The sequence below is a fragment of the Pan paniscus genome, chromosome X (genome assembly GCF_029289425.2).
Source record: "Pan paniscus chromosome X, NHGRI_mPanPan1-v2.0_pri, whole genome shotgun sequence".
Taxonomy (NCBI): Eukaryota; Metazoa; Chordata; class Mammalia; order Primates; family Hominidae; genus Pan; species Pan paniscus.
In genome coordinates this window covers 148,782,502-148,809,521 of record NC_073272.2, presented here as the reverse complement: position 1 = coordinate 148,809,521, position 27,020 = coordinate 148,782,502, and the positions used below count along the sequence as shown (strand labels likewise).

General features: G+C 46.4%; 1 protein-coding gene across 3 annotated transcripts; it reads left to right on the top strand.

Annotated features, from left to right (window-relative positions):
• The first annotated feature begins 1 nt into the window (after window position 1).
• On the top strand, window positions 2-27,020 carry IDS (iduronate 2-sulfatase). 3 transcript variants are annotated; one of them, XM_003806827.5, is made up of 9 exons: window positions 2-425; window positions 1,168-1,304; window positions 2,116-2,293; window positions 4,571-4,659; window positions 7,306-7,506; window positions 9,098-9,268; window positions 15,351-15,477; window positions 18,696-18,869; window positions 22,570-27,020. In XM_003806827.5, exons 1-9 carry the CDS (start codon window positions 323-325, stop codon window positions 23,040-23,042), a joined length of 1,653 nt encoding a protein of 550 aa, XP_003806875.1. In that variant the 5' UTR covers window positions 2-322; the 3' UTR covers window positions 23,043-27,020. The 3 variants fall into 3 exon arrangements, with proteins under 3 accessions (XP_003806875.1, XP_034805636.1, XP_008956157.1); XM_034949745.3 differs by lacking the exon at window positions 18,696-18,869; XM_008957909.5 differs by lacking the exons at window positions 18,696-18,869; window positions 22,570-27,020 and adding an exon at window positions 18,481-18,663.

Below are 27,020 nucleotides of genomic sequence, written 5' to 3'. Positions count from 1 at the left end.
GCCTGCGGGCCGCTGGGTCTGCGAAGCTTGCAAGGCAACTGGCCCGCCCCCGCTCTGCGCCTGTCTCTCGGCCACGCCTATTGCCGCAGGATGACGCGCACCTCTAGAACCCGCCCCGGAGGGGAGGGACGCAGGGAAGAGTCGCACAGACGCACTCGCGCTGCGGCCAGCGCCCGGGCCTGCGGGCCCGGGCGGCGGCTGTGTTGCGCAGTGTTCAAGGGTTCCCGACGAGGAGGTCTCTGTGGCTGCGGCGGCGGCTGCTAACTGCGCCACCTGCTGCAGCCTGTCCCCGCCGCTCCGAAGCGGCCGCGTCGAAGCCGAAATGCCGCCACCCCGGACCGGCCGAGGCCTTCTCTGGCTGGGTCTGGTTCTGAGCTCCGTCTGCGTCGCCCTCGGATCCGAAACGCAGGCCAACTCGACCACAGGTGCCGCCCACGCCCTCCCTGCCATCTCCTCTCCCTTCCTCCCTCCCTTCCTTCCTCCTTCCTTCTTTCCTTCCTTCTTTGTTTATATCCATTCTTTTTACCCTTCCTCTCTCCTACCATTCCTTCTTTCATCCATCATTCGTTCCCTCCCTCCATTTTTCACTCCTTCCTACCGTCCCTTCATCCCTCCCCTTCCCTCTTTCCATCTATTCATCCATCCTCCTCCTATCCCTCCGTGCTTCCCTTCCTCTTTCCCCCCATCTTTCCCATCTCTATCCATCCATCTTTCCCCCTCCTTTCCTCCCTCCATTGGTCCATCCGTCCCTTTTACCTTCTGTCCATTCATATTTCTCTCTCTTCTCCCCTCCTTCTCTCCATCCTTTCTTCCCTTCAGCTATTCATCTTTTCCTCCTTATCTTCCTCTATCCAACCATCTGTCCTTTCCTGCATACATCATTCTCCTTTTTTCCTAAATTCATCTTTCCTTTCCACCATCTTTCACTCACTATCTCGCTTCCTCACCCAGGTTGGAGGCCATGACCAAAGCCTAACCCTGCCACCCAGGACTCAGGCTTCCTCCTCGAGCCCCACTCCCACCCTTGCTGAGGCACAGCGCCCTCCCTGGCTAGGCTGTTAAGGTGCAGGGTCCAGCCTTGGGCCTCTTAGTAACCTAGCACCTACCATGAGGGAGGGTTCAGTGTCAGTGCAGGTTACCTCACCAAAGCCCCTCCCTCCTGTGTAGATGCTCTGAACGTTCTTCTCATCATCGTGGATGACCTGCGCCCCTCCCTGGGCTGTTATGGGGATAAGCTGGTGAGGTCCCCAAATATTGACCAACTGGCATCCCACAGCCTCCTCTTCCAGAATGCCTTTGCGCAGGTATGTCTGGGAACCTCTAGCTGTGGGTGTGTGCTGCTTCGTGCACTGAGGGTTGGGGGCGGGGAGCTTCAGCTATTGTCAGATGGCACAGATTGTGCGGGACATCTTGTTAGAGGGAAGCATAGTCTGGAAAATGGTAGTGGAGAAAATCTGGTTTTCCACTCATGGGAAAGCTTGACCTTCAAGGGTGGCCTTCTCCTTGGGTGCAAGGTGCGCCCTGGCCCTGATGTGTTCATGGCAGCCCTGGCCAGCTTTCTCCCAGAACGGGCGCTTGCCTGGTGCTCAGAAGGAAGGGGTGCTGCAGAAGGGCACCCACAGGTCTGCAGACTGGGCCTCAGGTGAGAGCTAGCCAGGGTGGCTCTGCTCCCTGAACCCCCTCATGGCTCTGCCCCCAGCAACACTGGCCGCTCTGTGTGCCTGGGGAGGCCATTGCGTAGGAGGAGATAAGCATCTGCTGGTTTCAGGGGCTGATTGCTTCCCTTTTCTCTCCCGGAAGCGTCTGTTGCCTAGGTGACACCCAAATCCCAGTGTCTGGTTTGAGCTCTGCATGACTCAGCTACCAAGCTGTTTGCCATTGCGTAGGAGGAGATAAGCATCTGCTGGTTTCAGGGGCTGATTGCTTCCCTTTTCTCTCCCGGAAGCGTCTGTTGCCTAGGTGACACCCAAATCCCAGTGTCTGGTTTGAGCTCTGCATGACTCAGCTACCAAGCTGTTTGCTAGGGGCCTCGGGAGGGCGGTTGCTTGGTTACCTAAGAGATGGCAGACATGTTTTGCTGTGGCGATGCTTACCTTTGCTTCTGCTCCCTAACAGCAGGCAGTGTGCGCCCCGAGCCGCGTTTCTTTCCTCACTGGCAGGAGACCTGACACCACCCGCCTGTACGACTTCAACTCCTACTGGAGGGTGCACGCTGGAAACTTCTCCACCATCCCCCAGTACTTCAAGGAGAATGGCTATGTGACCATGTCGGTGGGAAAAGTCTTTCACCCTGGTACTGCTCCATGTCCAGAGTCTGGGTTCTCTTGGTTTGTGGTGTCTGAATCCAGCATTCCCATCCTGGGGATGGGGCTGTCTTTGCAGAGCCCTCTTCTGGCTGGGCGAGTCCCTCGCTAGTCAGTGCTTCCTTTCTAAAAAACTGACTTGTCAACCCAGCCACGTTTTCACCCAAAGTGAAAAAGGGTAGAAAGAGCTTTGCTTCCTTTCAGAAACCACTGAGGGTGTGCTGTTGGGTCCTTCAGCTCCTCGGGTGGTAGGGAGGACACAGGCTGGGGAGGTGGCAGTGTTGGGTGGAGTCCAGCTCAGGGCCCCACCCTCTCCCCTGCAGGGTACCTGTCAGTAAACCTAGGGGTGGGGTGAGGACACCTGAGGGCCTCCCGTGTGGCCAGCATTGCTGTTGCTGACTTATTGCCCAGTGAGGGGGCTGTGCTTAGGTGGGGGCTGCTATCCACTCTGGAAATTAAGTCAGAAAGATGAGTGTAATCTGGTACCCAGGATCTATAGGGTCCCGGAGACGGACATTCCTTACCTCAAATGCTGCCTGATAAACTGGCTCTCTTTAATGCCAAAATGGGGATAGTGAAAAGCAAACGAACTTTAAAACTTTTTATTTATAGAAGTAATGCATGAGTGTTTGAGAAAAAAAAATGGAGAAAAAAGTATTGGAAAACAAGAGCACCATAGGGACAATAATGCTTATCATTTGGGAATGACGAATGTTTTCAGTCTCTTTCCCTTTGCTCAGTGGTTACACCGGCAGGCTTGGCAGTCTTCTGCAGGAACTCAGCTGGCCAGCCCAGGTTGAGAGTGACATTCAGCTCTACTAAGTCAGGCCAGTTTCAGAGGTGAACCTGTCAGGAATCATATTGCACAGCCAAAAGTCCAGTGTCAGGAGAACTTTCTGCAGTTTGGTGTTCTCATTACCATACCCCTTGCCCAAATGCAGCTGGAGGGAAGTGATGATTTTGGAGAGAGGAGGAAACACAGCAGAGGGAGGAGATTGTGCTTTGGGAGGGGAAACCAGGCAAGGACTGAGTGATGTTGCTTGACCTCCTCCCTCCTGATGATTGGATTTTGGCATCAGGCTCTAAGCACCATGTCCTTCTCAGAGAATAAACCTTTCCCTGCAGCCCTTGTGGGAACACATTTTTCAGCTGAATCTTTGTTCTCAAGACCTTTTTCTGTTAGCATTGGGCCTGCTTCAAGATGACAGTAGCCACCACTGTGTGCCAGGTATGTACCGTTTACCATGCTGGCCACTCCTTTAATCCTCCCAACAGCAAGCAAGGTGGGTTTTTATCATCATCATCATTTCCCAAGGAAGACATGAAGGCTCATAGGAGTCAAGTAGCTTGCCAGAGGTTGCAAGGATGCTAAGAGGCAGCATCAGGATTTGGACCTGTGGTTGTTGGCTTCCTGTGTGCTCTTTCCACAGTGCTTGCTGTCTTCATAGGCCCTCCACCCGCTGCCCTCTTTCTCTCCATTCCTGTCTCTTCTGGTACTCCCTATGGGAGTCCCACTGTGTGACTGCTGCTGATGCTTTCTCACCAGGTTCTGCCTGTGATCCCCTCCACTCCCAGCTAACCACTATAGGCAGCACTTCCCTTCAGATCCCTCACAGGCCTCACTGGCTCCTAGAAGTCCTCCCTGCCAGTCCTCACCTGACTCACAATAACCTCTGTGCTTGGAGGATCCCCCACTTGGCACTTCGATGCTTTTGAAAGCTGGCAGTCCTTCCTTGGTTTCCAGTGCTGTTATACTGTCTTCACCAATAAACTATAAACTACTAAGCTTAAGGGTGGGTTTCTGCTTCATGAATGAGCACTTGAACTTGGAATTCTAAAACAAGGTTTTGAGTCCTGGCTCCCTTATCTAATATCTGGTTAGCATAGGTAAGTCACATACCTTCCCTGAGCCTCCCTCTCCTGCCCCCATCGGCTCCCTGGTGGTGCTGATGCCTCTGCTGCCTCCTTCATAGGGTGAGAGATAGGTTTCAGCATGGGCTCTAAGGAGCTGACTGATCTTGTCCTTGTGGGTCCCTTCCACAGAGCCTAGCACAAATCATCAGGGCTTAGGGACCAGGAAGTCAGATGCTTAGTTCTCAAATAGAAACTAGAGAGTTTGGCTTTAGAGGGGACTTTTGTAGATGAGGAAACTGAGCCCCAAAGAAGGGAGGTTCCACTTGCCCATTTGTTTACAGAGTTTTAATTATGGGGAGTGGGGTGTTGAAAGACTCATCATGTTTTAACAACCTTTTTTTTTTTTTTCCAAGGGATATCTTCTAACCATACCGATGATTCTCCGTATAGCTGGTCTTTTCCACCTTATCATCCTTCCTCTGAGAAGTATGAAAACACTAAGGTAAGGCTGTGAAAGGGACATTTCTGAAGAGGAACCACTTTTTCCTTTGTCACATAAACTACTGGGTATACTGCATGTTCTGTGAAGCTGGTTATATACCACGAAGTTGTGGGTTTCATTTGTGATAATGTTTTGACAGAAGTAAGTGTTGGGATCTTCAGCATTAGGCCCGACAGGAGCAGTGGCTTCATTCTAGAAGCTGGTGGGTGCTACTTGTTCTAAAACCTTGGGCTCTAACGTGTCAGACTCATTGAATAGCTCCCCAGTGCTCACGCTGGATGAGACTGAGAGTTGTAGGAGATGCTGAGACATGGGAGGGAGAAAAGAGGCTGAGCTCCAGGAGCCTCAGCCCAGAATGGGAGAAAGGCATGCCGTGTATCTCTCTCTGACCTAATGTGTATGTTCAGCAGCTGAGACCTCTGATAGGGGTTTTGAATTTTTAGAGCATTATGAAAAAAAGTAACCTACAAAGAAAATCTTGGTTTAGAGGAATCCCAAATGTATAAATGAAACTAAAACCCACATTTAAGAAACTCAGAAAACCAGCTGGGGAACTGAGACATGAAATGTATCTCTGAGGTTTTAGTAAACATCATGTTGGGAAGGGTGAGGATTTGGAAGTGAGGTGGAAGGTATTGTTCTAAATTCTTGACAGCTTTCCATTTCAGCATACAGTGAAAACCGTGAGCTCTGGCCTTTGGCTTGTGGCTTGAATAGGGAAGATCCCATCTTAATTCCCTGAAGCCATCTTGCTTCTTTTTAGTGGCGTCACTTACGAATGCCAGGTCCTTGCCCTAACTGCCCCCTACCCATTTCTTCTCAAAGTGGTGGGTCTGACAATACTAAATCTCCCTCGAGTGCTGCAAATCGTGTATATATAGATGATGAACAAGTGGTCTGAGGCGGGTGCTGGGCTGTCCTGCCAAAGGGTGGGGTGAGCAAGGCAGGGCTGTGAAAAGGCAACACTCTTTGAGATGGAACAGCAGCTGACACAGCCCCTCGGTCTTTGTGGTATACAAATCATGGTCAGAACTAACTTTGGTCTCACGGCCAGCATGTCTACTTTAGGAAGCAAAGCAGGAGGTTTCATTCTGTGCCTAGTGTAGCTGAAGATCTGGAAATTCCATGGACTGTCACCTTATCAAGTTGATTGGGACCCTGTCACTTACAAGCCTTAGCCTGTCTTTGAAATTTGAAACGGGTTTTTTTTTCTTTTTAATTTTTTAATTAAAATAGAGTTCATATACCATAAAACTCTCCCTTTTGAAGTATATAATTTAATGGTTTTTAGTATACTCACGGAGCTATGCAGCCATCAGCCAAATCGATCTTAGATCATTTTTATCGCTCTCAAAAGAAACCCTGTACCCATTACCAGTCGTTCCTCATTTTGTCTCAGCACCCAGCGTGGGACAACAACTGAACTATTTTTGGTCTCCATGGATTTGCCTATTTTGTCCATTTGGTATAAGTAGAGTCATACACTATGTAGCCATTTGTTTCTGGCTTCTTTCACTTAGAATAATGTTTTTGAGGTTCAGCCACATAACAGTATAAATTGGTACTTCATTCCTTTTTTTTTTTTTTTTTTTTTTGAGATGGAGTTTCACTCTTGTCACCCAGGCTGGAGTGCAATGGCGCAATCTCAGCTCACTGTAGCCTCCACCTCCCAGGTTCAAGCGATGATTCTCCTGCCTCAGCCTTCCGAGTAGCTGGGATTACAGGTGCCCACCACCACACCCAGCTAATGTTTGTATTTTTAGTGGAGACGGGGTTTCACCATGTTGGCCAGGCTGGTCTCGAACTCCTCACCTCAGGCAATCCACTCACCTCCCAGAGTGCTGGGATTAGAGGTGTGAGCCACCGCACCCAGCCTTTCATTCCTTTTTATGGCTGCATAATTGTCTATTGTACCACATTTTGTTTATCAGTTCATCACTTGATGGATATTTGGGTTGTTTCTACTTTTGGCTATTAGGAATAATGCTGCCTTCGACATTTTTGTACAAGTGTTTTTATGGACATATGTTTTTAATTTTTTTGGGTATAATAACTATGTTTAACTGTTTGAGGAATTGCCAGACTGGCTTTCAAAGTGGCTGCACTATTTTACATTCCCACCAGCAATGTGAGAGGGTTCTAATTTTTCTGCATCCTTGTCAACACTTGTTATTTTCCATCTTAAAAAATTATAACCATCCTTTTGGGTGTGAAGTGGTTTTGATTTGCATTTCCCTAATGACTAATGATGTTAGCCACATTTCCATGTTCAATTGGCCATTTGTGTATCATCTGTGGAGAAATGTCTATCCAAATCCTTTGCCCATTTTTAATTGGCATTTTTTTATTGTTGAATTAGAGATGGATTTTTTTTTTATAATTAGTCTATCGGGGTTTCTTTTAATTAGTTATGATCTGGAGAAAGAGTATTAGTAGCAAGAAACCAAGTGCTAGTGGATTTCTGGCCCCTGCCTGGAAAACAAGAAACACTTTTCTGTCTTAGTTCTACTTCTGATGTCTCTGTTCAGTCTGAGTGACTAACACGTGAAGGGCTGATTATGTGAACATTAAATCTGTGTGTGTAGCCTTCATGGCTTCCATTTCTTGCACTTAAAAAGCTGATGTTATATTATTTTGTTTTGAAAGACGTGTCGAGGGCCAGATGGAGAACTCCATGCCAACCTGCTTTGCCCTGTGGATGTGCTGGATGTTCCCGAGGGCACCTTGCCTGACAAACAGAGCACTGAGCAAGCCATACGGTTGTTGGAAAAGATGAAAACGTCAGCCAGTCCTTTCTTCCTGGCCGTTGGGTATCATAAGCCACACATCCCCTTCAGATACCCCAAGGTGAAGAGCTGGTTGAGGGCTGATCCAGCACAGCTGCGACAGCTGTGTTGTTTGTTGAGGGAGGGATTTGCACAGGGAAGGTGGCTACATCCTGCCATCGCCAGGCACCATGGTTGCCTGATGGGTACTAGTGTCCTCAGTGGAGTAAAGATGGGATTTAGAGGTCAAGGCCAAGAACATGTAAGAATCTTGTAAGAAATGCTTGGCTTTCCGCTTCACTCCACTGGAGGGTTTGATTTCCTTTCCTTGAACTTATTGAGCAGATGTTGGGTTGGATGGTGAGATCACCACAGAGTAGTGAATCAGAGCTGGCTGCCAAAGCCTGTAATAAGGGATGGCCCTTCCAAAACAGCCCCAGGGAATGTGAAACTCTCTTCAAAAACTGCCTGTTCCGCCTGAGCCTGTCAGGTTAGATCATCTAAACACAAAGCACTGCATTGCTTCTTGGAACCTCAAATCCTGTACTTGCTTGTATGTCATTTAGAGCATGTAGTCTTTTCTGTTTTAGAATCCTTTTCCATTTTTCCCTATCATGTTTTATGAGGGCCTGAGCATCCCATCCTTTTGACTTTGCAGAGAATGCCCCTCACATGTAATGACAGTGGAGACCAGCAGTATGCTCTTTGATGTTGCAGGTATCTTGCTTTGATTGGCCCAGGGGATCTTGCTTTCCTAGTAGGAGCTGTCAGCCCCCTTGATAGAAGAAGGCTGTGAGGTTCACCTCTCCTGCCTCTTTGCAGAAAACAGTTAACAAAGCTGGCCTGGCTGTGATTCTTTGAAAGGCCTGCTTATAAGTCTAGCCCTTGGCTGGCATCTGGGAACTTTGATTTCCGAAGTGTTCCCACTATTCCCAGAATTGGCTTACTATGCTTAAACCGTTTAGACAAACATTATGGTTGATGATAAACCCCTGGGTTTTTTTTTTTTTTTTCTGGGAGCCTGGAATTTTGATATGTTCCAGACAGATAGTACCTACCTGACCAGCCCCAAATAAAAACTGGGTAATGAGGCTTTAATGAGCTTCCCTAGTTAGCAGCATTTCACATGTATTGTCACACAACTCATTGCTGGGAGAAGTAAGTATCCTATGTGACTTCCCTGGAAGAGGACTTGAAGCTTGTGCCTAGTTTCCTCTAGACTTTGCCTCATGTGCCTTTTTTCTTTGCTGAGTGTGTTTCACTGTAATAAGTCATAGCTGTGAGTGAGACTAAATGCTGAATCCTATGAGTTCCCCTAGTGAATTGCTGAACCTGAGGGTGGTTTTGGGAACCCAACACCTCACCACACTTTTCTAGCCAGGCAGGAGGTGGGGACAGGAACAGAAGGGCGTCTGTTTGTATGAAGGAAGAGAGTTGTTGCTGCTCAGTTTGTAGGAAACAGAAGTCGTATGATTTCATTGCCATTGGCATCTCATGAGAGTAACTTAAGGCTGGACTTCCAGGTCAGGGCCGAGCACGTGGGGAATGCTAGTGAGCCACCACTCAAATGCATCCCAGGCTTAGAGAAAAGGCAGTATAGACAGTGATAGAGCCACAAGCTTGTGCTTTTGCTAAAAGAGTGACAACTTTGTGGCTTTGTGTTTTTCCCCAAGGAATTTCAGAAGTTGTATCCCTTGGAGAACATCACCCTGGCCCCCGATCCCGAGGTCCCTGATGGCCTACCCCCTGTGGCCTACAACCCCTGGATGGACATCAGGCAACGGGAAGACGTCCAAGCCTTAAACATCAGTGTGCCGTATGGCCCAATTCCTGTGGACTTTCAGGTATCAAGGACATAGTTTGGGGATGTATTGGACACTGATGACATAGTGTCGTAGGTGAAACCACTCTTCTCAGTAGACACAACTCCACCTATAATGTCTTATTAAGAGCTTTCTTTGTGTGAGTTATCAGGCAAAGTGCTGGGGTGGAGGTGTCCTATAGGTATTTAGGACACAGGCAGTGTTGCCTGGATCAGGACTCTCCCAACCAGTGTCTTACTTTCTAAAGAAGGGAATGTCCAGAGAGTTGGTGACTTGTTGTGTGTGGACACAGGGGTGGGGAACCAGCCTGGGTGACCATTCCTAACCCAGGGGATACTGTTCAGGTGACAGCTCATTAATTGTAGAGTGATGGGCAACTCCCGAGCAGCCCAGAATGCTTGGTTTGCTGGTACTTGCAGGTTCCCTCTGTGGGAAAGCCCATCCTGGCTAGCTGTCACTCTCAGGGGGTGGCTTGGTGAGCAGGCCCTTGGTGCAGAGGGAACTGGGACACCATCATGGCCAGTGCCACCCAGCTGTGATGTCCGGCATTCCTTTGCCATGATTTAGGGGCGGAGCAACCACACAATTGGAATCCTCACACTGACTCATCAGTCACCCTTTCTCCCTGGAGAGCAGAATACACATTGACTAATGCTCTTTCTGGAATATTCCACACAGAACCCTGCCCTTCTCTTACCACATGAATGCTGTGGCAGGCAAGCTATAGCGGATGGAAGATGGCAGTGTTTTCAAAGTGTGCATCCTGGACTACCTGCCTTAGAATTTCTGGGAGGGCTTGTTGGAAATGCAAAGTCTTGGCCCACTCAGATTTACACAATTGGAAGCTGGAGGTGGAACTTGACCTGACAACCGACATTTCTTAAAAAAAAAAAAAAAAAAAAAAGCACACCAGGTGATTCTGATTCATCAGAAGTTTGAGAGCCTCTGCTGTAGAGTATTGTTTAAAGCAAACACAGAACAAAACCACTGCATACAGATATCCCTTGCTATCCAAACTTACTTGGCCCCTGAGTTTGCACAAGAAGAGTTTGGTTGGTGAGAGGTGTACATTCCTCAAATCTATTTGATTCCTGTTTCACTGAGAGTTTGGAAAGCAATGCATCCATCTGTTTGTTTTCTAATTTTGTGTTTCTGGGCTCCTGATGGTGAAGTGGCTTGAACTGGCTCTGAGGCTGCACCTGGATGCTTTATTAGTGATGGTCACTTAAAATGACCCTTCAAAATGGACTGTGTGCCAGGAAGGGCGCTGATTCATGTGTGGTATCGCCTTTAGTCCTCATGGGGACTTAGTGAGGTACCTGCTCTCTGTTGTCTAGGTGAGGAAACTCAAGGCATGAGAGGTGTGCTGACTTGTCTGACAGCACAAAATTAGTGCTGGGTGGAGCCAGTTCATCCCCAGGGACTGTAACTCCAAAGCCCCATGGTTGGATCTGTTGGTTCCCAGCAGTGTGGGTTCGAATTCATGTTCTACCTCATACCAGCTGCCTAACCTCTGTCAAGTCATGTTACCTCCCTGAGCCTCCCTGAGTTTTCTTCTCTATAAAACTGAAACAAGGTAGGTAAAGTTTTTCCATGATAACACCTACTTTAGAGATTTTCAGCAAGAACCAAAGAGAGCATGTAGAAGTATCTAGGACCGTGTCGGCTGCATGGAGCTATCTCCTTCAAGTTCTCTTAGTCCCCTCCTTACACACAGTGGACAGCATGACTCAGAGGGCCTCCCTGATGCATGCATGTGCTGGTCTCAGCCCTGTGTTCCCCTTGAACTCTGGCCTGCTCACTGTCCTCTTGTAGCTTTGGATGTCCACATCCAAGCCCATCTCACTGCACCCTTGAGACTCAGCTCTGGGATCTCTTCAGCTCCAGCCCTCTAACTCATCTCTACATGAGCCAGTGACCTCAGGGGCCACACTCAGGAGTTTGTTGCCTGCTCCTTCCGAGTCACCATACTGACCACAACCTCTTCTCCTAGCACTTCCCTTGCTCTACCTCACGGGGATTGCTAGAGTATGGATTTCTATCTCCCCCTTGTGTCCAGGTCCTGTTGGCTTTGTTGCTTCCCTAAATAGCTAAGGCCTGGTGGCAGGTGACTTACTGTTCTTCCCAGCCGCTCAGCTCACCATACTTGTCCATTTATCCTTGCCCCTCCTGCAGTACCTTTATCGTCAGACACTCCAGCCACACCCTCTGCTCTGTAGTCCAAGTCCTGAAAGCTGCTGGAGAAAATCCATGCCCCCACGAAGCAGGGAGGCCCTCAGATGCCCCGCCTCCAGCCCCAGCAGCCCAGGCAAGCTCTCTGCTCAGCTCACCTCACTTGTCCTCTGCAGCTGCTCCGTTTGCATGACCTCTTCTCTACTCCCTTTCACTGCTCCCCTCCAGGCCTTTGCCACCCCTGTGCCCCATTTCTCAGTGGATAGCACCTTTCCTCTTGTAGAAATGGAAGCCGGTGGACAGCCAGAGGTAGGGGATCGGACAGGGTGGATGTGGGTACGCATCCTGGCTGTGCCCCTTATCAGCTGTGTGACTCTGGGCAAGTTAACCTTTCTGAGTCTTGGAGTCCTTAATGTGCCGTTCAGAGGATCAGATGCCACCTAGTGTGTACTTGCTGAATGGGCTCTATTAATAATCTCTGTCACTGAGACCTGGAATTTTGTGTGTGCATGTTCTGGGCTCGAGGCCTCTTCCCTCAACTCCCCACCACTGTCCCTGCTTCCCACGTCTGCAAGCAGAATGAGCAAGATCTTCCTTCTCACCTACCTTCCCTGCAGCCTCTCCATCCACTCTCATCCCTCCCAGCTGCAAAAGTGCCAGCCCCCTTGCCCCTGCCTGTTTCTGCTTTCCACTCCTTCACCTGACCTCCAAGGCCGAGCGAGTGCACACTGGGCTGTTCTGGCTGTGTCTGTGGCCTCATTGTCCATTTGTTCTTCACCATCCTCTACACAGGCTTCCACCTCCCCAATCCACTAAACTCTCACCTCAGCACTGACCTTGGTGGCCAGTAAAATCTATCTGTGTAGGTCCTGACCTTCCTTGAGCTCTGTGTCACTTCCTCACTGTTGGCCAGCTCCACCCCTTCTGGGACTGTTGGCCTCCCAATCCTTTCTGTGTCTGCCACTTAGGTGCCACTTCCCAGGCCCCCCACTATATCCTTTCCACCTCTTCTTCCCCTGCTGGGCTCAGTTGAGCCTTGGCAGATGACTCCAGAACTACCCCTTCAGCCCAGGTCTCTCCTGATTTTCAGATATGTGTGTTGACGTGCCTGTGAGAGCCATCCCTAGGCAGATGACCCTGGAGACCTCAGCACCATAGGCTTCCGCGTGGTCAGGCCACCACCCCTGCCCTGCTTTTCTCCTTCCTCCTCCTCCTCTTGCGCCCCCTGCCCCCAAATGCCAGCGAATTATGCCACCAGCTGAATGTGAAACCTGGAGTCACCCTTGGGTTCCTCAACACCTCCTCCTCCTCTGCTCCCTGCCCCCATGTCTGCTTGATGCCCCTGAATTCCTCTCACATCCACACAGTCCTCTGGATCCTTCAGCACATTGTTCTGGACCACCTCAGTGGGCCTTGCTTTGTTTTGTTCATTCAGCAAGTGTAGTGAGCACCTCTTATGTACCCAGCAGTGGCCTAGTACCATTTTGTCTAAAGCCTCTGGAATCTGTGTCTGTGTCCTGTTGCAACAGGACTCTTAATAACTTGAAGCCCAGATCATGTCAATTTCTCGCCTTGAAAGACCTCAGTGACTCCATTGGCCTAGAACTCGGAGTCTCCACTCCCTGGATAGACCCACCAGGTCCATATTATCTGGCCTGGACCTAACTTTCTAGTCACCCCTCTGCCCTCCCATTTGATTCTCCAGTCACATGGGCCTTTCATTGGCCCCAAATGCAACCTGCTCTGTCACAACTCCACACTGTTCCGTGCCCTGCAGCCCCTGCTTGGAGCATCTGAGCCCCATTTGTCTGACTGCAGGTGCTTCTTGTCAAATTCTAACTCCTCTGTGAAGCCTTCCCTGAATCTCCCAGGCAGATTTGAGGGCTTATTCCCCTGTGTCACCCCTGGGCCTCTGTGGGGGATCGGTCAGAGTGGTGGGAAAAACTATAGGGAAAGGATGCAAACCTTCTGAAAGGTCAGAAGGTTCTGCAGAGCCCCAGGGGAGAATAGCTGTTCTATAACCCTGAGGCAGAGGGCAAGGAGTAGGTACAAGGGAGTGTGGGAGAATTTATCTTAAACAGGCTTGTTTACTTATGTTGACCAGGAACTGACCTTTGATCGTCTGTGCTTGTGAGGTTCCCTGAAAGGGGAACAATAAATGTTAATTACCTGCAGGTTGGCTCTAGGTTTTTGGCATTATGCCTGCACTGAATAAAAGCCAGCAGCTCCGGCTTCTTGGGGCTGCTCTCTGGCCACTAGAGCCAGGCAGTCACCTAGCTGCTCTTATGCTGCATACCTGTGTCTGAGTACTCATTTCATCCATAGGCCAGGGTCTGCAGGACAGACCCAGCAGGCCTCACTGATAATTAAGCATTTTCTTATCTCCATGATTGTGTCCTCACTGGATGGGGTGGCTCATCAAGGGTGAGGACCTTGTCTGCTTATTGCCTTACGTCCAGGGGCTAGCATAGGAAGGAGGGAATACCTTTGTATAGGACATAGCCATCCTGACAGGTGTCTTTCGTCCCCAGGAGGACCAAAGTTCCACAGGTTTCAGACTGAAGACTTCATCTACCAGAAAGTATAAGTAGGCCAGGGTTCAGCATAATCCTGCTGGAAGGCTAGATGTATATCTTTTCTCTTGACTGCAAGTGAGAACGGGTGAGTCTCATGATTGTCCTCACCCTGGCAGTGATGAGAAGAAGCTGGTGGGTCCAGCTGATAAGTCAGGGGCTGGTCTGAGAAGTCACGGCTCTCTTCTCACCCCTCTTTGGGGTGGAAGATTAATTTTTGTCCTTAGCATTTGTGAACCAGGTTGGGAATGAGAGTCAGCCCAGGAGGGGCCGGTGGCTCATTTACTTCAGGGCATGATCTGGCTGTTCCCAAAGTGCCTCTTGGGTTCAGGGACTGTGAAGGACGTGCTGCTCTCTGGTATCTCCTTTGCTCTTCTCCTGCCTGCTGACAGTTTGTTAGAAATGAGCTCCACGTAACGGCCATAGTTCATGAAGATATGCAGTTGTAATCTGCTGTTGGGTTAGAAAGTGATCAGAGGGAAAGGCTCAGTCAGGGTTGCTGTTATGTGTTAAATTATGAATTTTTTTTTCCCTGAAAAGGGCTGTTGACATCCTAACCCCCCAGTACTGCTGAATGTAACCATATTTGGAAATGGGTTTATTGCAGATGTAATTAGTTAAGATCAGGTCATATTGGAGTAAGGTGGGCTCCTAATCCAATATGATCGGTGTTCTTTAAGAAGAGGGGAGAGAGACACGGGAAGAACACATGAAGATGGAGACACAGTGATACAGCTGCAAGCTGAGGAATGCCAGGGACTGACAGCCACCACCACCAGCTAGGGAGAGGCAAGATTCTTCTACTTAGAGCCTTCAGGGAGAGAATGGCCCTCCCAGCACCTTGATCTTGGACTTCTAGCCTCCAGAGCTAGGAGACAATACATTTCTGTTGTTTTAAGCCACCCAGTTTGTGATATTTTGTTATGGCAGCCACAGGAAATTAACAGAGCTGAATTGTATCTTTGTGGCCCTTATCAGAGCATGTGTGGGCCTGTGTTTCAAGGGACTGAAGGATCAGTTTCTGTGTACATGTTCATCTCTTGGAACCCATCAGAATATGTGAGGGAGACAGAAAGGAGCAGTAGGTGACACATTCATCCACTGTGATCTGTGCCCTAAAGTGAAATCTGATTTGCTTAGAAATGTATCTTATTTGTAGACCTACAGATTTTGCTGTGACTCTGTGGGTGAAGTGATGCTGATGGTAGGGAAAGGAGTGTTACATTTTGGCTGAGAAAATCATTAAGGGCATCAACTAAGGGGTAGGGATTGGGAGAGATGCACAGGCAAGCATTATCTCTATGCCTTGGCAATTTAAATTGCAGTCACTGTCATTTTTATTTTTTTTTAATTTGCAGCGGAAAATCCGCCAGAGCTACTTTGCCTCTGTGTCATATTTGGATACACAGGTCGGCCGCCTCTTGAGTGCTTTGGACGATCTTCAGCTGGCCAACAGCACCATCATTGCATTTACCTCGGATCATGGTAAGCATTTTGAAATTCCCTGGTGAGTCAAAACATCTGAACTTTCCTGTGAAACATGCTTTGCAAAATTGCCATTGACATAAACATGGGTGTGTTCTCTTTTGTGAACCAGTGGTTCACAAACAAAGTGGGATCCTGGGGCATTTTTATGATCAGCTTGTTAGTCCGGAGACCTCTATCTTAGATGCTTGACGGATAGGTGTGGGTGGGTGGGGGAGGGACTTGTAGCAACTTTTTTTTTTTTTCTTGATGAATGCAGCAGGAACCCTCCATTTGTGTGGCAGAGCTCTTGTAACCCCCATTTTTAACCTGGAGGGTTGGAGGACTTTTAGTTTGGGTGGAGAGGATCCAGAACAATCCTGGCAGAGCCCAGCAAGCTCTTCACGCCTGGCTCCAGCCCTCCCACCCCTATCCCCGCTGTCTTCTCTGCCGAGAGCCTGGGCTTTTCAAGTCTTTATCTCCTCCTAAGGCTGTTTCCTACTTTTCCAAAAATGAAACTATCTTTTTAAAAGCATTTTTAAAATTCTTCAACATTCCAAGAGCAGGGAATAAAACAGCAGCTCCCCCCGTTTCCCACTCACATAGTCTTGTTCCTCTCATCCTCACCCACTCCCCCATCTCTGAATTGTTTCGAAGCAAATCCCAGATGGTTCCATTTTCCGATCACTGTCTCTGAAAAATATTGCCTCTTTTGAAGTATAACCATAATACTGTTATACTTAGAGAAAGGAAAATAATTTTCATATCATCAAATATGAAATAGGATAATAGTAAATCATAACATGTGCTTATCATGAAAAGAAAAAAGGATACAGAGCATGTAATTCAGGGCCAGAACATCCTGCCCTTTTCTCCCACCTGCTCAGGGCTAACAGATGCCAACGGATTAGGGATCCATCTGCCAGCCATCAGTTGTGCACATATGCACACAGGGATATATGTTATACATGTGTATGTTTGTAACATGTATGTCACAAGATGTGATTTCTTGTTCTGTGTGTACTGTTAACGTTCCCTGGTTTTGTACACTTAATGTCATAGGCAATCTCTGTGTCATTTCTCAGAAGCCTACCTTTTCCCTTAGAAATGTCTGTAATATTTTATTATATATGGAGGTGCCATAATTTTTCACATATTCCTGATTATCTGCCATCTGCTTCTGAGCCCTCAGTGCCCAGTTTCCTCTTCTCCACGAACACACTCTGTTGTGAGGCAGTTGCCGTAGATGACAAATAGCCCATCTCAGAGTCCCCTCCTGGGACATCCTCCATCAGAACCGCCTGGGAGCCAGTAAAACATGCTGGTTTCTGCAACTGGTCTCAGGAGCTCGCAGTTCTGGGCATGGGAAAGTGCACTTTAACAGGTGTCTCAGGTGGTCTGGCCACCTCTCCCTGAGCTCATCATTCCCTGGGCCTCCCTATGTTGCCACGTCCTCATCTTGGGCCTCTGGGGCAGGAGCCAGAAACCTCCTGAGCTGGCTGTCAAGGTCACTGGGCTCTTCTTCCTCCTGATCTGCAGATGGATCCTTGGGGCCCACACAGGCATGCGTTCTCCTTAGCCAGACTTCCCCGTATTTGCTCCTGGCTGCAGCAGCACAGGCTGAGGCCCGGCACCAGATGTTCAATACGATCTTGCAGTCAGGCGGTCCACAGCTATTTCTGTAGCATTTGCCATGTGTCAGACCCTGTGCCAGGCCTGGGGGCCCCCTCTGCCTGGTGCAGGGCAGCTCACAAAAGCTGGCAGAGGCCGAAGGCTGCGTGCCAGTATTCAGAATGCCACAGAGCGCCTGGCTGCTGTACCTTCAGAGCCTCCACAGGCACCCCAGTCAGAGTTCCGGGAGTGGATTCCTGAGGTCGCACTGCCGGGGTCCCTCACTTTGCCATCCTGCAGGCTTCTCGATCCTCGACCTTTTAGATTCCCGCCACACTGAATCTAAAAGGGACAATGTGACCTCTCAGCTGGTGGCCTAGGAGCCTGCCGATAACCTACCCATTCATCGGCCCTCGTGGGTCAAGGCTGCCTCGTCCTCCCCGAGAGGGTGGAGAGGTCGAGCAGTGGGGATGCCCCTCAGGCCCCGGGGCTTACTGACTGGGGCGGGTGTCAGGGGGAGCTCCCTCTCTTTCTGAGCTCCACTGAGCTATCTGAAAGTCCCCGCCATACTCCCCAGTACTGACAGCCAGAGGGAGGAACGGCTCACCGGAATCATTGGGCATCTCTGATGGGCATCAAGTCTGCTTTGATTATTGATGAGTGGGTAAGAGGGTCCTCTCAACTTGGGGTCTCCTTAGGAAAGCACTGTCAACTCAGAACAGGTTTCAGCCCTGTTCTGGAGACCACAGGCCCTGGAAGGCTGGGACATCATTTGCAGCCCCAGCGTCATCTATTAGACGGAGCCAGCAAGGTCTCATGCTGTGCGGTATATTTCAACACTTTCTCAAATTTACCCGTGGCAGCTTTTGGTGTGTTTGGTTATTTTTATAACACTACTCACTGTACAATTTCTGTCATGCACATTTTTTGTATCAAAAAGGGTGCTGTAACTTTAAAAGACTGGGTATTTCCAACTTGGAATATTCAAACCATCTTTTGCAAGGGATGTTTTAAATAGGCATGAAGGGTTGTTTTTAATTGAGGTTAAGGATCTGAAATGAGAGGTTTTGGTTTACCCTATCTATGGTATGTCTTAAAAATCAACGAAGATGTCCTTGTCTTTTTTGAATTTGCCGAGTGTGTTGCAGTTCCACAGCTCAGTGTTAGGTGGCACATACCCCAAACTGAAAACCTGACCTCGTAGGGCATGAGTCAAAAGACAGGTAGGCACAGGACAGGGCAGTGGTGACACTACAGCTTTCAGGGTTCCCAGCCTGTCAACAATGAGCATGTCTTAGCAGGGGAGGAACGCATGTGTGGGAACCGCCACAGAGTCCTACGTTAGGTATATGTTGCTAGTAGTTTGTTAAGATATTTGAGTTTGGGAATTTAATTATTTTTTCTTTTTTAAAGGTTTCCTCATGAGGACAAATACCTGATTTTGAATAAAGCAGCATTCAGTTGAAATAACCCTTTCTGTGGTAATTCCAAGTGAATATTTTTCTTCTAGGTGATGAGTTTCTACTTCCTCTGGTTTTTACAACAGGAAATGAAATGGTATCTAAAATAAACAAGCTGTGGTATGATGATTATTCATTTTCTGTCATTCTGTGCTTTTTATGAACTAGGGTGGGCTCTAGGTGAACATGGAGAATGGGCCAAATACAGCAATTTTGATGTTGCTACCCATGTTCCCCTGATGTTCTATGTTCCTGGAAGGACGGCTTCACTTCCGGAGGCAGGCGAGAAGCTTTTCCCTTACCTCGACCCTTTTGATTCCGCCTCACAGTTGATGGAGCCAGGTATAAAATATGCTGAAATGATATTGCTTGACAGTAAGATCACCTTTAGTTTATATGTGAACCACTTTATTGAATCATAGGCTTTGGGGGTTACACAGACCCCCCCTTCCTGCCTTGTGTTGGAATTTCTTCTCAACATTTTGTGGTCAGCACACGCTTTCTGAGCATCTCCCATACTCTGGGCGGGGAAAGAGTGACAGAACCAGAATTGACAAGTATGGCCCCTGTCCACAAGGAGCCTTGTGGGATGACGATGGACAAAGGAACAGGTGCATCCCCAAGATGGGGAGGGCTGTGGTACAGTCTACAAGAGCCTGCTCCAGAGCTTAGAGTAAGGGGCTGCCCCCGTAACAGACGAGGAGAATCCTTTCCCTCGATGTGCACTTTTGGTAGGGACTCAGCCTTCTTTGTGGGGGGCACATTTTCCATTTTGACAGCTCATCAATCTAGTGAACCACTAGATCTGTAAAATCTACCAGGTGATTCTACTCTGCCCTCCCCAGCAGTGAAGGGCAAGTTTACTTTGACTTCCATGTGCCAGTCCTTCAAAGCTTTGAAAACAGCACTGATGCCCCCGACCCTGTCCATCCACCAATATCTTCTCTTCTCTAGGCTGAAATCCCCAGCCCTTCAACCATTCGTCACAAGGTAGTGTTTAGACCCGTGGTTGTCCTGGTCTCTGTCTTCCAAAAAGTTTCAGTTTGAGAAAGCACTTCCAGAATACCAGTTGGACCAGATACCCCTCCTGGATGTGTGGGCAACCTGTATGGGTTCTTGTGAGTTCTATCCTGACTTGATCTGCCCAGTGCATTTCAGGGACAGGTTGTACACTGTCTCTGAAATGACGTATGACGTTTGCTCTTTTTGGAGTGCCTCTTCTATGAACTATGCTAAACCAGATTGCCCCCTTTCTGGACTTAAGCATTTAATCCATCCTTAACATCTAAATCTTGTACTGTATATTGATTCCTGTTTAAATTTGTCTTGGTTCTGGACCATCATTCGGGCCTTTCTGGATCTTTCTGAGCTTGCTTTATACTACCCAATTTTATTTTTTGCACATTTGATTTTTGTGCACTGCATGTCCTGTCTTCTTTCATGTCATTGATAGAAAGGTTAAACGGTTTCAAGGCGTGATTTTAGCCCTTTGTTTGCTGGGAAAGATCTTCTGATTGGTTGAGAATCTTTTCTGAAACTTTTGTTGGGAAGTGTTCAGCAATTTAGAAATTGATGTAACTGCACGGCCTTTCAGTTTATTTCCAAATTTTATCTCTAGCTGTGTCTTTTCCCTGAACTTCAGACTTTTGTTTCCAATAGTCTTTCCCACTTAGCCAGCCTAACATATCAAAGCTGGACTTCACATCTTTCATCTTCAGCTTTTCCTTCAACACTCTTCTTGTCCTCAAGAAATGAGAATAGTCACTCATGCCAAAAAATCATGGAATAATCTCAACCCCTGTTCTTCTCTTACTCCATATGCAATATTCAGTCTATGAGAAAGCCTGTCACACTCCATTCAGACTCTGTGTACCACTTCCCACCACTTCGCCTGCCACTGTCTTGGACCAGACTGCCACTGTCTTGTGCTGAAGTACTGCAACAGCTTGCTAAATGGTCACCTTGCTTGTGCCCTGGATCCCTTGGAGGTTTTCCTCCTCAGAGCAGCCACAGTGATTCCATTAAAACCCAAGTCAAGTCATGTCACAGCCCGGCACAGGAGCCTCTTATGTACCCTTCTTGATCTGAGTAAAAGTCGTCACAGTGGCCTTACATGTTCTGGCCCCATTATCTCCCTGACCTCATCTTTTTATAAGTATCCAGGCCAGTTGTCCTATAACAGTGTTCCACAGCCTGGATTTATCTGATTGCTTCCACATGACTACATTCAGGGTAACATTTTTGACACGTGTGCTACATGGGCTGTTGTATTCTCCCATTGTGTCACATGGTGGGGGCACTTCATGGCCAGCGTTACTAGTATTGTAAGTTTGAACACTCGGTTAAAGAGCTAGCTAGCATCAGCCAGATCTTGCCATTGTAAAGGTACCTTTTTCAACTTTCTTTACTTGTTTTCTTTTTATTTTACTTAAAAATTAAGTGTCTAGAAAATGAAATCAAGCATGATAAAGCACTGTCTTAAAGATCCAGAAGGGCCAGAATGATAGTGCAAATCCAATTTCAATTTTAACAGGAATCAATATAAAGTACAGTATTTAGACTTTATGGATGAACCACAATGAAATACTACTTCATACCCACTAGGATGGCTATTAATAAAAAACAACAACAAAAGCTGTGAAAGGCTGGGCGTGGTGGCTCACGCCAATAATCCCAGCACTTTGGGAGGCCAAGGTGGGCGGATCAAGGAGGTCAGGAGATCAAGACCATCCTGGCCAACAAGGAGAAACCCCATCTCTACTAAAAATACAAAAATTAGCTGGGCGTGGCGGTGCATGCCTGTAATCCCAGCTACTCAGGAGGCTGAGGCAGGAGAATCACTTGAACCTGGGAGACGGAGGTTGCAGTGAGCTGAGCTGAGATTGCGCCACTGAACTCCATCCTGGAGACAGGGCTAGACCCCGTCTAAAAAAAAAGAATGAAACAAGTGTTAAGAGTGTTAGTGATTATATGGAAAAATTGGAACACTTGTGCATTGCTGGTAAGAATGTAAAATGGTGCAGCCACTGTGGAAAATAATTTGGTGGATCCTCAGAGTTAAACATAGAACTACTCTATGGCCCAGAAGTTCCACTCCTAGGTATATATCCACAGAGCTGAAAACAGGTATTCAATCAAAGGTTGTACATTAATGTTCATAGCAGCACTATTCACAGTAACCAGAAAGTGGAAGCAATTCAGATGTCTATTGACAGAAGAATAGACAAAATGTGGTCCGTCCATGCAATGGAATATTATTCAGTCTTAAAAAGGAAGGAAACTGACACATGCTACATCATGGATGAACCTTGAGGACATTATGCTAAGTGAAAAAAGTCAGTCACAAAAGGACAAATACTGTATAATCCCACTCCTATGAGGTATCTAGAGTAGTCCAGTTCATAGACATAGAAAGTAGAATGGTGGTTTCCAGTTGCTGGGTGAAGACGGAGAAAGGGGAGTTGTTACTTAATGGGGACAGAGTTTCAGTTGTGTAAATTAAGAGGAGTTCTGGAGATAGATGGTGGTAATGATGGCACAACAGTGTAAGTGTACTTAATTCCACTGAACTGTATACTAAAAAGTGGTTACGATGGTAAATGTTATGGTGTGTGTATTTGACCGTAATAAAATGCAAAGATAACTCTAATGCAGACATCCAGAAGGGAGTAATGTGTGAGGTGATCCTGTGGGAGTCAGAATATCCTGTTCTTCAACAGACTCTTTTACCTAGTGGTTGTAGCCTTAATTGATGATCCTTGTCTGAGTCAGTTATTAAATCGGTGGTTCCAAAATTCAGGTTGTTTTAAAAAGCGCCAACAGCCTCGTGGGGCCCTAATTTTGCATCCTGCTATTTGATTGGATGAGTAATTAATGCAGGGTGAGGTGCCGAGGTGGTGTTTCTAAATGTCTGTTGCTAAAGATAAATGTAAATTAAAAAAAGAAAACATATGGAGCCCAGACAGGTTCCTTTACTGCTCCTGCCTGGCCATGGCAGGCTTTTATAATGTAACCCATTCTGCTCTGTCGCTTCCTGTTTCAGGCAGGCAATCCATGGACCTTGTGGAACTTGTGTCTCTTTTTCCCACGCTGGCTGGACTTGCAGGACTGCAGGTTCCACCTCGCTGCCCCGTTCCTTCATTTCACGTTGAGCTGTGCAGAGAAGGCAAGAACCTTCTGAAGCATTTTCGATTCCGTGACTTGGAAGAGGATCCGTACCTCCCTGGTAATCCCCGTGAACTGATTGCCTATAGCCAGTATCCCCGGCCTTCAGACATCCCTCAGTGGAATTCTGACAAGCCGAGTTTAAAAGATATAAAGATCATGGGCTATTCCATACGCACCATAGACTATAGGTACACTGTGTGGGTTGGCTTCAATCCTGATGAATTTCTAGCTAACTTTTCTGACATCCATGCAGGGGAACTGTATTTTGTGGATTCTGACCCATTGCAGGATCACAATATGTATAATGATTCCCAAGGTGGAGATCTTTTCCAGTTGTTGATGCCTTGAGTTTTGCCAACCATGGATGGCAAATGTGATGTGCTCCCTTCCAGCTGGTGAGAGGAGGAGTTAGAGCTGGTCGTTTTGTGATTACCCATAATATTGGAAGCAGCCTGAGGGCTAGTTAATCCAGACATGCATCAACAATTTGGCCTGAGAATATGTAACAGCCAAACCTTTTCGTTTAGTCTTTATTAAAATTTATAATTGGTAATTGGACCAGTTTTTTTTTTTAATTTCCCTCTTTTTAAAACAGTTACGGCTTATTTACTGAATAAATACAAAGCAAACAAACTCAAGTTATGTCATACCTTTGGATACGAAGACCATACATAATAACCAAACATAACATTATACACAAAGAATACTTTCATTATTTGTGGAATTTAGTGCATTTCAAAAAGTAATCATATATCAAACTAGGCACCACACTAAGTTCCTGATTATTTTGTTTATAATTTAATAATATATCTTATGAGCCCTATATATTCAAAATATTATGTTAACATGTAATCCATGTTTCTTTTTCAAATCTAAAGTTAAAAAAAAAAGCAGAAGCCAGTGTCTTAAAGTCTATCTTTCGTTTCTAAGACCATGGGATTTCAAAATCTCAAGATAAAATATGTATGAAGTAATTAATGTAGAATTTTTACATCAAATAATAAATAATGCTTAATAAAGTAGAGATATGAGATGTGTAGGAAATTTGGTTAAACTTTTTTCAGATACTTTCTGGCCCAAATAATAATTTGTTAGCAAATAATATGACCCTTGAACTCAATAGCCATCTATTAAAAGACTGTTGTTCACACTGGAAAACATTTAAAGATGTGACTATATCCATGGGTGGATTGAATCACTCAAAATATATTAGTATCCTTCTTTAGGGATGGTTGATTACAGACATGTATTTATTCAGGAGGCAGAAAATATTCCATTTTAATTGCTTATTAAAGAAAACATTAAATTCTAAATTATTTTGAGGACTGTGAAGACTTTTCATTAGTGTAATATTAGGTCATTGTCAATCTCCCAGAATGTAGTTCTATATTCTCTAAATATGAAAGTATCCAGAAAGGCCAGTGGTAGTAAAAAGCTTAGTGTATATAATCTCAAAAGGGGTGGAATATTTACAACTCATATTTATAACATGTTGAATCTTCTCAGTTATCAGTAGTCATCAGAAGTGTCAATAGCTTTCTAAATAAATATTAAATATCTACTGTCCTGTAGTGAAGGAGTAATTTTTAGTAATTTTCTCTTTACAAAGTCTCCAGTGTTTCCAGGTAAATATTTGTGAAACAAAATACAGCAAACTACATTAAGTTACTTCAGTGTATTGTTGCCAAAAATGACAAGATATTATATTAAAATCAGTAAATTTTAGACAGATTTTTAAAATTAATTAGCCTACAATAGAGGTTATACGGTAACACGGTGATCTTCTAAGCAGTTAAGTGACTGACTGTTCTGGCAACAACGACTTCTCCGTGACTGAAGGGCCCTGTTCATTTCCTGATCCTGAAGCTCGTCTCTCTTTTGAGCCTCCGCTTGCTTTGGTCGATGGTTTCCCTCAGCTTTTTCTTTGCTGTTCTTCATCCTCGTTGTTGCTGTCATCATGTTCACTGTGGCTTTTACAATACAGCCTGTAAATTCCTTATGACATAGTTCAGTGCATTTGGCTTTATCGCCTGCTCCACAGTTCTTTACCTTTACTTGGCTTAGAGAAACCGTATCTTTGTTGCTTCATATAACCTTTCCCCAACCCCACTAAGCTGGACATAACTTATTAGTGGTCCTCCCGTCACTTTATTTGTAGAAATCTCTCTTTCACATGAGCAGGGGTTCTTTCATGTGGTTTAGCTGACAGCAGAACTAGTGATTCTAGACATTTTGCATGGCCCTCATTCAGTGGCTCACAAACATGAGGGAGCATGAGAACTACTTGAGGGGCTTGTTAAAACCCAGTGCGTTAGAAGTCGGATGCGGTGGCTCACACCTGTAATCCCAGCACTTTGGGAGGCCCAGGCAGGCGGATCACTTGAGGTTAGGAGTTCAAGACCAGCCTGGCCAACATGGTGAAACCCCGTCTCTACTAAAAATACAAAAGTTAGCCAGGTGTGGTGGTGCATGCCTGTAATCCCAGCTTCTTGGGAGGCCAAGGCACAAGAATTGCTTGAACCAGGAGACGGAGGTTTCAGTGAATGAAGATCGTGCCATTGTATTCCAGCCTCGGCAACACAGCAGGACTGTGATTTTCTTTGGAGACTCCTAGATTTTCTGTGGTTTTGAACTGAATTTGTTGGATGTTGGCAAGTGCCTCTTATGAGCTGTTTCTTTATCCTGCATTTGCCCCACAAAGACTTATCTGGAGGTGAGCAAAGTATGTTTGGTAGTGAGGTCACAAAGGCAATCAGCCCCTTCCTCCCCACTCCCATTGCCATCTTCTCAGTCCTTCTCCCTTTCTTTCCAAGTAGTTTACCCACCCCTCCTCTTTCCTCCCCTGTCCCTAAAATAATCCACGTGTCTTCCTAAAATCTCTCTTTGATCCTGTCCTTTGATAACACCGTCAGTGCCTACTACTGGGTCTAGACAGACCTCTGTTGAGCAGTCAGAGTCTTCCCTGACTCCACAATGCCCCTTTCCTTGGCTGACCAGTATGACTACTGGTCCCCACCTTTCCCTTGCCTATCCGTACCTCCCTCCTACTAGGTTGTCCCGTCCCTCTCTTCACCCATTCATTCATGACCATTTTTCACTACCAAGCTCCCCCCCTCCCGAAGGAGGCTGAGGTTTTTGTGACTCTCTAGACTCTATTGTGGGATGGAATGAACATTGCTAAAGAATCTTGTGTTCGCTTTACTTTAAAAAGGTATTTTTTTCCTAATTATAAAACTGATGTGTCAGTTATGGAAAAATTAGAAATGCAGCACAAATACATGAATATTTTACCACAAAATTGCCATATAATATCTTGTCTTTTTTGGGGGTGTGAATTTTTTGCATTGTTCTGATCATATTCTTTATCATGTAATTTATGTTCTTTTTTACTAAGTATTATGTGTGGTTATTATAGATTTTCACAAAGATATATTGCTGGTAATATATTTTATTGTGTAGTCTTATAATTTACTTAACCTTCTTTCAATTGTTAGAAATTTAGGCTATTTCCAGATTTTCAGTATTGTAAATAATGCTGTGATGACCAATTTTGTGAATAAAATGTTTTTATGTATTTCAGATTATTCCCTTAGGATAGTCTCTCAGTGCCAAGTTGTCAAAAACATCTCTATTTTGCTTATCTTCCTGCTCTCTTGCTGCCTTAGGGGGTAGTAAACTGAAACATAAAGTAAACATGCATACAAATAAAAAACATAGAACAAAAATAAGCAACCTGATGGTAATAGGTGAAAGTGGTAACCTGTTTTAACTTTGAATTCTTGCCGGGCGCGGTGGCTCACGCCTGTAATCCCAGCACTTTGGGAGGCTGAGGCGGGTGGATCACGAGGTCAGGAGTTCAAGACCAGCCTGGCCAAGATGGTGAAATCCCGTCTCTACTAAAAATACAAAAATTAGCCGGGCGTGGTGGCGGGCGCCTGTAATCCCAGCTACTTGGGAGGCTGAGGCAGAGAACTGCTTGAACCCAGGAGGCGGAGGTTGCAGTGAGCCAAGATCGCGCCACTGCACTCCAGCCTGGGTGACAGAGCGAGACTCCGTCTCAAATAAAAAACAACAAAAAACAAAAAAAACTTAAAATTCTTTGCTTGTTAGTGACCTTGATCATGGTTCTCTTTGTACGATAGTTGGGCATCTGTATTTCCACTTGTGTGAATTTGCCTTTAAATTTTGGTTATGGGTTTCACCTTTTAAAATAATCAAACATATTTATCTTTTCCTGTGTGATAGGTTTTTTTCTGTATCTTTTCCTGTTAAACACACAGACCCCTCCCCAATCTGGAGATTGAATATTCATTTTCCTTTGCATTG